This window comes from Nycticebus coucang, chromosome 10 (genome assembly GCF_027406575.1).
Source record: "Nycticebus coucang isolate mNycCou1 chromosome 10, mNycCou1.pri, whole genome shotgun sequence".
Lineage (NCBI taxonomy): Eukaryota > Metazoa > Chordata > Mammalia > Primates > Lorisidae > Nycticebus > Nycticebus coucang.
Genome location: NC_069789.1, coordinates 40,037,047 through 40,047,855, shown reverse-complemented (window position 1 = coordinate 40,047,855; position 10,809 = coordinate 40,037,047). Strand labels below are relative to the sequence as shown.

The window sequence follows — 10,809 nt, the reverse complement described above, 5'->3', positions numbered from 1 at the left end:
TCCTTCTTTTTCTGACTGTGAATATTTAATTATTTTCATGTTTGAAAGCAGATTTAAAATGGGGTAGGGGGCATCCCAAGTCCACAGTGCAACTACCCTGCATATTATTTTGCTCACAGTCTACACATAAAAAGCAAAAGCAGATAGCACAGGCCAGTTTAAGCCCTTGCAGAGTTATGTTCTTATAATAAACAAAGCCCAGCATTCGCGATCATCGATCTTTTATGCTTAGTATGGATACTTGTCCCTGGGGTTAGGGCAAAAATTTGAACTGATTAATTAAGTATGGGGCCTCCAAAGACAAGGAGAACCAAAGGATGATGCCACCTAGTTCTGGCCTCACTCAGTGCACAAGCTGCTGATTTAGGTCCCTTTTTTTCAGTGCTAAATCCCTATAAGCTATACTGTTAAATTGTAAAATGCACCTGATGTCTCTGATCTTTTCAATTTCCAGTGTGGTGAAATAGTATTTGGCTATGTCTGCCCAAGAAAAGTGAAGGGGAGAGTTGAAAGAAAGTGATCAATCAGAAATGGTCAGAAACCCCACTCAATGTGTTATCTTCTAAAATAATGCAGCCACAGTAGAGTCGCAGTTGTGGAGACCAAATTCAAGTCAATTTGGTTTATTTAGGTCCTTTTCTCTTCTGCTAAGGCCTCAACCCTCCTGGCTAACAGGTCCCACAGGGCTCCGTGAGCCCTGCTACTACCCTGGGTAGCTTTGGGCCAAAAGCTCTGGTTTCAGTAGCTGTGGGCCAGTTCATTTCGCCACAGCCGGAGCCGCTAGGAAAGCAAAGATTAAAGGGGAAAGTCGCAGCTGTATATTTATATTTTCATTGCTAGAAGGGAATTGATTTCCGTGCATTTATTTTGGTAGTTGTAATACACAAGGGCGGATTTGCGTCACCCGAGCAACTTGCCGGTGGAGATAAAGTTGCACAAATATTGAAAGGGGAAGTGCTAGGAGTCATTATAGAGTTTTTCTCCGGAAGAAATAAGGATTTCTGCAGTATCCTAAAATACTAAGGCCACTTCTATTTTGAGACCAATCTCGCAGGCACATCCGCTCATTTAGTCGGAGTTTGAGTCCATCAAAAAACAGGAGATGACCTGAACTCTGGCGAGCCCAGGGTTTCCTGCAGCTTTCTTGGTTCTGAGAGGTGGGGAGCAAGGAGGAGGGGAGTCTGCTGACTCAGAACTGGACCAGGGGCCCGCAGGCGCGAGGCCTGGGTCTGGGGAAGGGGGTTGAGGGGAGGCGAGAGTCGCTCCAAAAGCTTCCTTATGGAGTTGGCCTCGGGGATCTCCGGGTAGGCCCTGGATGGCGCTGATGTGGTTGCCTGGGAATGCAGAGGGGCGTGAGGGCGAAGTTGCAACTTGCAATCCAGCCGCTGGCCTTGTGGAGAGATGCAAGCGTTGCGGCTGGACTCGCCTTCGCTGCGTCTGCCCTACGACCCGGGCCTTGAAGCCCGACAGATGAGGGTCGTGGGCCCTGCAGGGAACACGGAGTGTTAGTTTTTTCCCCAAGTTGTACCCTGCACCCGTGCCCGGAGGGTCCCAAACTCTGGAACGGATGAAAGTGGGGTGAAGCATAAATGCATCCTTTTTTAGGACCGTGAGTTGGGCTTAGTCCGAGGTCTGAATTGTAAGTGGTACTAGAAGAGAGGAGAAGTCTCACAGCCGCCCCTACACACTCTGCGCTAGTGACTTTCCCTGGAGGCTGTGAAGTTACAGCCACGCTGCCTTTCCATCTGAGTCTAGCTAGAATCCTCTGCCAAAGCCTCCAGTGCCTCGTACTTGTCTCTCCTTTGCCTCCAGATAGATCCAAAGCACTTTTTTTTCTCTCCCTCCCCAGATGCCCCTGGTCTAAGCCGACCACACCCATTCATCTCCAGGGAAACAGCACTCCAACTCGGCTTGGAGGAGCAGGGCAAGAAAACTTTTTAGTAAAAAAGATCTGTGGGTAGGGAGAAGAAGGGAGGGGAGGGGAAGAAAGGGAGAGGGACAGGGAGAGATCTCAGTGCTAGTTGATTGAAAGTGATTGATTGCTTTCAAGAAGAAAATCAAAAGCTTAAAATGGCAGCATCTGCAAGAAGACACTAGAAGCTACTAGAAATTAATTTAATGAGCCCAAATCCAGAACTTGAAATAGACACTGCAAGTTCAGCTGCCTTTCTGGGTTTATTTGGTAAGACGTCTTAGTGCTGAAGAGGAATAAAAATGCTGCAGAAGCTCCGTTACGAGTGGCTTATTAGGATAACCGAAAACAAAAGATTTAGTGGTTTCATTATTGTTTTTATTTTATTTTCTTCCTGAAAATGTGCAAGAACAGCTCATCTGGGTGGCCTGTGGTTTGTTTGGGAGGGGGTGGGGAAATCCGTTCTGACTATAATTTAGATGAGAACGAATTCTTAAAATAGAGATGTTGATGTTGCAGAACCCCCCCCCACTACACCCACCCTGCGTTCTAAAGACCCAAAGCGTGAATATAGGACGTTGGCCACCACTGCAGCTCCTCCAGCGACCAGGCCCAACGGGTTCCAGAGGAAACTGTCACTGAATTGAAAGTAGTGTTGAACCCCGTGGAAATCTGCACTTGTGGGCACTTGCAAAACAACGGACCCCACGTGATCTGGGGATGTGGCGGAGAAAGGAGGCTGGCATCTCCTACCAGGTACAGCAGAGGAGGGGACGCCAGTGCCGCTCTCCTGGCTTTCGGGAGGCAGCCCGTTTTGCTGTCGCTGAGGCTCCGGGGAAAGTTTGGCTGCCTCTAAAGGAGACGTCGTAGCCATCCATCTTATTTTGTTTGAAAAGTCACTTGTTCAAGTTGTCACTATGTGGAAGCTCAGAATAAAACTAATTTGCGGACGCCCCTCCTCCTAACTTCCCGGAGCATCTCCTGCGAGGCAGCGGGGCCGACGCGGTGCTGAGTTGGGCCAGGACTCACGGCCAACGCGTCAGGGCATAGGCTCGGCAAAGATGGGGACTTTGCCGAGGACCCAGACTCTTGGGATGAGAGCAGAACAAGGTAAAGAGGACGAAAGCTAGGGGGCCGTGAGCGCGTCCGGTTGTCCACCGGGAGGTGGGCTTTGCATCCCACCAAATCTCAGGGCAACTCTCCCCCTTCAAGTCTCAGCCCCCAACTCCCCCAACTCCGTGAGAGCTCCAGAAAATCTCCTTTGACTAACTCCGCTCTCTTGGTGGCGGGTCGGAGCTGAAGTCAGACGAGAGTCAGAGCTCACCGAAGCTACTACTCCGCCTATACGCAGCAGGGAAAGACGCGCCATACCCGGATCAGCCCACGCGGCCGCAGCAAACACTTTGGCGTGGCCGGGGCGTGGCCTAGAGATGTGGCCACGCCCCACATTTCCCAAGGCCCCTGCACTCCCCACTCCCATTGGTCACGGGGTTGGCCAATGAGCGCTCAGATCAAGGCCCTTCCCAGGGCCTGACTCGAAAGCTCCTGCCAAAAACTTTGGGAGTTTTTAGAGAGGAGTTTTTTTTTTTTTTTTTTTTTTTTTTACCCTCGTATTACTTTTTTTTTTTTAACTAACGGATTATTATTGTTGTTGTTTTAAATTTAGCTCTAGGACTTAGCTGTTTGGTTTTTTTCTTTCGGTGTGCAGCTCCTGTCCCTCTAGCTTCCCAGGCGTGTGCGGAGCCGCGGCCCCCGCCCGCCCAGCCTCCCCAGCGCCCCTCGCTCGCCTCCAGCCCACGGAGAGCGCGGGCGCCCCGCCGCCTTTAAAAGTGAGGCCAGGGACCGAGGCGGTGACCGGCCTGGATCCGGCCCTCGCTTTCTCCCTCGGTGGCTCTAAGGCTTCCCTCCTCTCTTCCTCAGTGCGGGCGAAGAAGCGAAAGCGGATCAATCTCGGCTGGGGCCGCCTCCTCCTGGGCTCAGCACGTCCTCCCGGCGCACCAGCCCACCCGATCCGGCCAGACCCGGGCAGCCGTGGGGCTCACCCCGCCAGGATGTTCGCAGCCGGTCTGGCTCCCTTTTACGCCTCCAACTTCAGCCTCTGGTCGGCCGCTTACTGCTCTTCGGCCGGCCAAGGCGGCTGCTCCTTCCCCTTGGACCCCGCCGCGGTCAAGAAGCCCTCCTTCTGCATTGCAGACATCCTGCACGCCGGCGTAGGGGACCCGGGGGCGGCTCCGGAGGGCCTGGCGGGGGCCTCAGCCGCCGCCCTCACAGCGCACTTGGGCTCGGTTCACCCGCACGCCTCTTTCCAAGGTGCCGCCAGATCCCCGCTTCGACCCACCCCAGTGGTGGCGCCCTCCGAAGTCCCGGCTGGCTTCCCGCAGCGACTGTCTCCGCTCTCGGCCGCCTACCACCACCATCACCCACAGCAACAACAGCAGCAGCAACAGCCGCTGCAGCAACAGCCCCCTCAGCCACAGCCTCCTCCTCCACCCCGGGCCGGCGCCCTGCAGCCCCCAACCTTGGGGACGCGAGTGGTCCCGAACCCTCACCATAGCAGCTCGGCCCCGGCCCCTTCCAGCAAAGACCTCAAATTCGGAATTGACCGCATTTTATCTGCAGAATTTGACCCGAAAGTCAAGGAAGGCAACACGCTGAGAGGTAGGTCTTGGGCGGGAGACTGCAGGCCTCACGGACCACAGCCCTGACCCACGCCCGCGATCCCGGGCCAGTCTGGGTGCCCTTAAGTATTTTTACAATTAAAGGCAAATTGGTAAAAGGGGGGGGGAGGAGAAAACTAATTATGGGAAACTATGAAACTTTAGGTCTAAAACACCTGCTCTACGTCAAAACAAATGTCACAGAATCAACATTCATGAAAATGGTTGTAAATATTTGCTAAAATGACTATAATTTACCTCTTTAGTCATGTGTTTGAAGAAAGAATTATATTTTCTGACAGGGAAAGCCCTTTTGGGATCATTTTCCTTTACTTTACTTGATTTCTAGTAAAACCTCACCCAAGAAACACAGATAAAACTGGGGATCTAAACTCCCACGAGGACAGAGCAGAGTGGAGTCTTCCAAGGACAGAGGTTTTATGCCTGTGGAGTTCTTAGAAGGCACCTGAAATCGTGACAGTCTCAGGCCGTTTTAAGTAAAGCTCTTCTTTGCTAGCTATATACGTGGACGTGGCGCCAGGAACACATAGCTCCCTGGCAACTGCTGGGAGAGAGAGGTTTCAATGCGAAACAGGGTCTCTCCTAATTTCCCTCCCAACGAACAAATCAAACAAATCGAATGAAGGACTAGGGGAGGAGGAGGAACCAATCCACCCAGTGAGTGTACATTTGCCCGAGGTGTAACCGGCTTTTCTTTTCCCTTTCCCACAGATCTCACATCCCTGCTAACCGGTGGGCGGCCCTCTGGGGTGCACCTTCCCGGCCTGCAGCCCACGGCTGGCCAGTTCTTTGCCTCTCTAGATCCCATTAACGAGGCTTCTGCCATCCTGAGTCCATTAAGCTCGAATCCGAGAAACTCAGTTCAGCATCAGTTCCAGGACACATTTCCAGGTACGGAAAATTTCAGAGTATAGCCTAACAGGCAGGTCGACTTACAGTCAGATATTTCAGAACTGACTCCTCCAGGGGCAGCGGCAGTGTCGCAATCTCTGTTGGGGCAGGAGACTACCAAGTCAGGGAGAGAAATCAAAAGATTTCTCAGCAACCTAGTGCAGCCTTTGGTCGGTCTCCTCCCTAAAGGTGTGGGGGCGCCTGGAAAACGTGTGCATGGACAGATAGGGTACTTTCCCTAGCCTTTTCTCCAAGAGGTTGAGTTTGAAAATGGGGCACCAAGGGGTGTTGTCTATTAACAGACACACTTTGGGGGATGACCTTAAACACTTTGTCAGCGAAGTTAAGTCTGTGTGCATAGGTACACGGGAGGGAAAACACACACACACACACACACACACACACACACACACACACACACACACACACACACACACGAGATTCAGGGCTGTCATCTGTAGACCATTCAGGCCCTTAGACGATTTTCATCCACCTTTCTCAGGCCTAATGTTTTTCCCTTTGAATTAACCGACTGGTGTCTCCACTCCACATTGGCTTTAAGCTTGCCCACTAAGTATTAGCTGTGAAATTCTTCCTTTGAAAGGCCAGTCTTGTGTTCATGAAACTTTCTGATAAGAATAGAAGCAACTGTTAACACAAAATGGTTTGAAGCAGCACAGTGAGCCCCAGGCAGGCAGGCCGCAGACTCACACTAACGGAGCCCTTTTGTTTCTCTCCCCTTTCACTCCCTCCTGGTGCAGGTCCCTATGCTGTGCTCACTAAGGACACCATGCCGCAAACTTACAAGAGGAAGCGCTCATGGTCACGTGCTGTCTTCTCCAACCTGCAGAGGAAAGGCCTTGAGAAGAGGTTTGAAATTCAGAAGTACGTGACCAAGCCAGATCGAAAGCAGCTGGCAGCGATGCTGGGCCTTACGGATGCACAGGTTAGGAAGCTCCAGTTCCAGCGCATTGCACAGACCTAGCCTACAAGCTACCTCCACTGCCACTGGGCCCATTCACTCCTTGGAGTCAAAACATAAGGCGGTGAATTTCATGAAGTTTTGTGGACTTCTCAACTTGAGGCAGGAGAAGAGGAGCTTAGGGATGGGGGTGAGGGAGAAGGACAGAGAATAGCCCATCCTGGAAGATATATGTCAATAAGCACTGCTTGTTTATTTTGGCCAACAGACTGGAGAACAACTGAGAAAATAAATAGGCCTCAGGAGATAATAATTATGTACTAAACTGTACTGCAATTTGCTGTAAAAGGCAGTTTATTTCAGAAGAGATAAAAACCCAAAGGCAGGAGATTGTTGTTGGGTTTTTTTCCCTCCTGCCCTTTCTCCCTTCCTCCTCCTCCTCCTGATGTTGCTGTTGGATTGTGAAATCCCCAGTTGTGAGGAAGTGAAAATACCATTTCAAACGGAATTACTTAGCTCTAGAAGGGTGAGGAGTCCGCTTGGAGCAGCCATAATCAGTCCAATGTTCTAAGGCTTAGGAAGAGGAAAGGAGAGGAAAAGAAAGAAAAACATTTTTTTTCTTAGAATGCCAGGGAGTATTTCACAGGTTCTGCTTATTTGATTTTTTTTCAAGACAATAGGAAATCTATTGTGCCTAAATTAATTATATTTTCTTCTTTTTAAATTCTATAACTGGGCCTTTCCCCCCCTTGTGAGCCTTAACTGTAGAAGACTCACTGTTGTTCTACACACCCCACAGCAGTGGCCTTTGCTGCTTGGATGCTGACCGTCCCAGCAAGCTAAAGCCACAGGCCAATTTCTCTTCTTAGCTCCTTGGTCCCCTGATTGCTGTTTCTGTGTCTTTCTGTCCTCCATTACACAATTCTCTTACACACACACACACACACACACACACACACACACACACACACACACGAGGAGCCCAGCCACTTTCCACCAGCTGTAGATGTTATTTTTAAAAGGGAAGCTGGAACTTGTGTGAGTGCATTGGGTCCTCTAGGGTATTGTATATATTTATATAGATTGTCTGCCCCATCTCTACCCCTTTTCTCCACTTTGCACACTTTTAAGTCCAGCATTTTCTGAGCTTTCCGAAGAATTAGTTTATCCATCCCAGGGGCAAGGTCTTTATAAGTTCCTGAGTACAAACATGCCAAGGAAATGCTCTTCTATTGAAAGTCCAGCAATGCCTCCACTCCACTGGGGTTAACTTTGAACCCCTTTCCCCCTTTCTGCTTCCCACAGTTTCTTTTTAAAAAAGAATTGCTTTTGTATGGATGACTTGCTTTGGGTAAGGACAGTAAAGGAGAGGGCCGATGTAGATAGGAATTCTTAACATTGGCTCACCAAACCCTTGAAATTTTGTGCAAAATCTTGGGCTATATGTGCTCTTTTCTGGGTCAGAAGTAAGTAAGTTTAATCGGATTGTCATGGGGGTTCTGCCTCTAGTGAGGTGAAGACATTTCACTTTAAATTAGAGGGAAGGTTTGGGGGTGGGGTACAGGAACCTGCCTGTCCAGCAAGCACCCAGACCCTGGTCATTAAGCAGAGGTAGGACAACCACATGTTGGGAACCATCTTATCAGCTTCCCTAGGGAGCTTCCCCTGTGCCTAGCACAGTGCCTGCTCCCCCCCCCCAGAAGTTCCAGGAAATGGTAAGTGGTATTTTCCTGCCTTAGGGGAATGTGTCCTGCGTCTACTCCAGTGCAATCTGAATAAGCCTGTTTCTCACCTCTTTGCCTCTTCTTGTCTCCTCTGTGGTGTGGCCCAGGTTAAGGTGTGGTTCCAGAACCGGCGGATGAAGTGGCGGCACTCCAAAGAGGCCCAGGCCCAGAAGGACAAGGACAAGGAAGCCGGTGAGAAGCCTTCAGGAGGAGCCCCAGCTGCAGATGGCGAACAGGACGAGCGGAGCCCCAGCCGCTCCGAAGGCGAGGCTGAGAGTGAGAGCAGCGACTCTGAGTCACTGGACATGGCTTCTAGCGACACCGAGAGGACTGAGGGGGCTGAGCGGTCTCTGAACCAAACAACAGTTATCAAGGCCTCTGCAACTGGTGTCCTTGTCACTGCTGGTTGTGGTGGGAGTGGTGGGAGCAGTGCTGGCTCCAGTGGCACCAGTTTTAGCTTTAGCAACGTCGGCAATATCTGTAGCAGCGGCGGCAGCGGCAGCAGCAGCGGCAGCGCAGCGGGGAGCGCCAGCAGCCTCGGCAGCAGCAGCAGCGGCGCCTCAGAGCTGCTCCCCGCACCCCAGCCCACAGTCAGCAGTGCTCCCATGAGCCCTGAGCCTGGCCTAGCCCCGCTTGGCGGTTTATAGACCCGACTAGGGTGGAGGAGACCCAGGCCCTGCATGCAGCCTCCTGTTCACAGGTGGATTTGTGCCTACTTTATTTTGGCAAGTGGGCTAGAGCTGGGGATGCAGCGGGGAAACATCTTTCCTAACATTCACATTTTGCCCTTCTCTCCTTGATGCCTTTGCTGGCTGTGGCCCACATGGTTTTAGTTCTGAGGAGAGGCCAATCTGTGTCCCCTTGCCAAAGGTTACCATTGCCAGTCAGAACACTTTTCCTTGGACACAAGCAGCTCAGAACTGTGAAGTGTTAGGTGAAACTGTACCTCCCCACACGGGGGTTGTGGCTCAAAGATGTGCTGCACTTTTGTAAATAAAATGTTTATTATGGTTTGTAAAGGCCGCTTGGCTTTTTGGGGATCAGGTGATCAGTCTTAAGGCTCTAGATCACCAACCTTATTCCTGGGGCATTTCAGAACAGCAGCTGAAGATGGGGAACTAGAGCTCTGAGGAAAAGAGGCTCAACCTCAGAGCCACCTTGCTGCAAAGATCTGGGTAGGGCTTAGAGGTTTCACCTAGTTCAGAGGTGACCTAGCCAATACCAACCTCCCTATCACTGGCTCTGCAACCCTGCACATGGCCAGAGAGTGGAGGAGGCTGAACACTTCATTAGGACCATGCAGCAGATGGTTTCCTCAAACAGAGTCTGGGTGCAGTGAGTGTCCCTCCTTGGTGCTAGAGTATATGGAGTGGGGTGGGGAATGTGATGGTGTCCTCTGGAGTCAATCGAGCACAGCCATACTCAATTGGTGACTGCTCAGTGCCTGGCTCAGAACAGTGGGGTTCTCCTAGCAAACTCCCCTTGCTCAAGGTGGTGGGGCACCAAGCAGGTCTAATGTTGTGCAAGAAGGGACAGGTATGTCACAGTGGTTAGGGCTGGAAGCCTGGGTCTTAGCGTGCCAGGGTCCTGGTTTTAAAGATACCAAAACAATTGTGCTGCGGGGACATGCCTTGTTTAAGGTTAAGTAGAGGCAGAGCCCAAATCGGAACTGTGACCTTATAGCTTCACATTTGGCCAGGGATAAATTTACAAACTGCACTCCTCCTGTCACATAAAAATCTTCTTTTGCAATACAGCCACTGGAGACACCCAGTTTAGTTCGTTTCCCCTTGAGCCACCAGGAGTTGAGAGGCAGCTTTCCCATCCTCTTGTGGCTGGAAGATAGAAACCTATTTCACCTTGATGCTGATGGAAGGATGAGCCACTTAAAGCATGTGTGTGTGTGTTTTCCAAAGCTGGTCAAACCTTTCTTTCACACGTGGCCTCTCTGGCTCTTCTTCCCTTGAAACTAAGGAACGTCTAGAGTTGGTAAATGCTGTTTGGGGAAATTTTAAAATAAATAGACGTTAGAACCCTGACCAGCCGGATCTATTTGGCACTGACTTCCTGGAAGGCACAAGACTTCTCAAAGACCCAGCATCCATGTAGGGGAGCCATTTCTCAGATAGAAGAGGCTTCAGAGAGATGATGATGTAGAGAACTGGGATGCACTTCAGTCCTCTGACCAGAGTGAGAAGGTTCCCCAGCAGCTTCTCAGTTTTGCTTATCTTCTTTTCCACTTTGACGGCATTCCCCTAGAGCTCATTCCAGGACCTCTGTTCTGGACTTCACATGCAGGGAAGGGGGCAGGTTTAACCTTCTGTGGAGGACTGTAGCCAGATGCCTAAGCAAGTCCCTGAACTAGCACAGAATGCTAGATTCACCCTTTCTGACCCAGCCGGCTTCCTAAGTCTCTAAATGGAACTAGACCCCTAGAAGAAAGAGCCTTAGGGAGTGCAGAGGGAAAGACCAGAGGAGAGACCAGAGAAGAGAAAAGAAAGGCAGATCACCCTACAAGGGACCCCAACTTAAATAGAAAGTGAGCTAGTTGCTATCCCTAATTTGCTGCAGGAGGTTCAGGGTCAAGGTAGCCTCCCTTCCTGCCTGTGGACTCCAGGTTGGGGCTGAGTTGTTCCTTAGAGGCTTCCAGAGGCTCTGCCATCCAATTGTGGGATTCCCTCT

General features: G+C 50.9%; 1 protein-coding gene across 2 annotated transcripts; it reads left to right on the top strand.

The window, feature by feature from the left end:
* The first annotated feature begins 2,222 nt into the window (after positions 1-2,222).
* Positions 2,223-9,162, top strand: HLX (H2.0 like homeobox). 2 transcript variants are annotated; one of them, XM_053607782.1, is made up of 5 exons: positions 2,223-3,022; positions 3,833-4,570; positions 5,302-5,481; positions 6,243-6,427; positions 8,235-9,162. In XM_053607782.1, the coding sequence occupies exons 1-5, from the start codon at positions 2,974-2,976 to the stop codon at positions 8,772-8,774; spliced, it is 1,692 nt and encodes a 563-aa protein (XP_053463757.1). In that variant the 5' UTR covers positions 2,223-2,973; the 3' UTR covers positions 8,775-9,162. The 2 variants fall into 2 exon arrangements, with proteins under 2 accessions (XP_053463757.1, XP_053463758.1); XM_053607783.1 differs by having other exon boundaries at positions 2,223-3,741.
* Positions 9,163-10,809: the final 1,647 nt, after the last annotated feature.

What these genes read in the sequence shown, in the direction of transcription:
- HLX (XM_053607782.1), top strand. Translation starts at nt 2,974, where the DNA reads ATGGGGACTTTGCCGAGGACCCAGACTCTTGGGATGAGAGCAGAACAA. An exon ending in GGAAGGCAACACGCTGAGAG is followed by an intron (nt 4,571 to 5,301) that starts GTAGGTCTTGGG and finishes CCTTTCCCACAG; the next exon opens with ATCTCACATCCCTGCTAACC. An exon ending in GTTCCAGGACACATTTCCAG is followed by an intron (nt 5,482 to 6,242) that starts GTACGGAAAATT and finishes CTCCTGGTGCAG; the next exon opens with GTCCCTATGCTGTGCTCACT.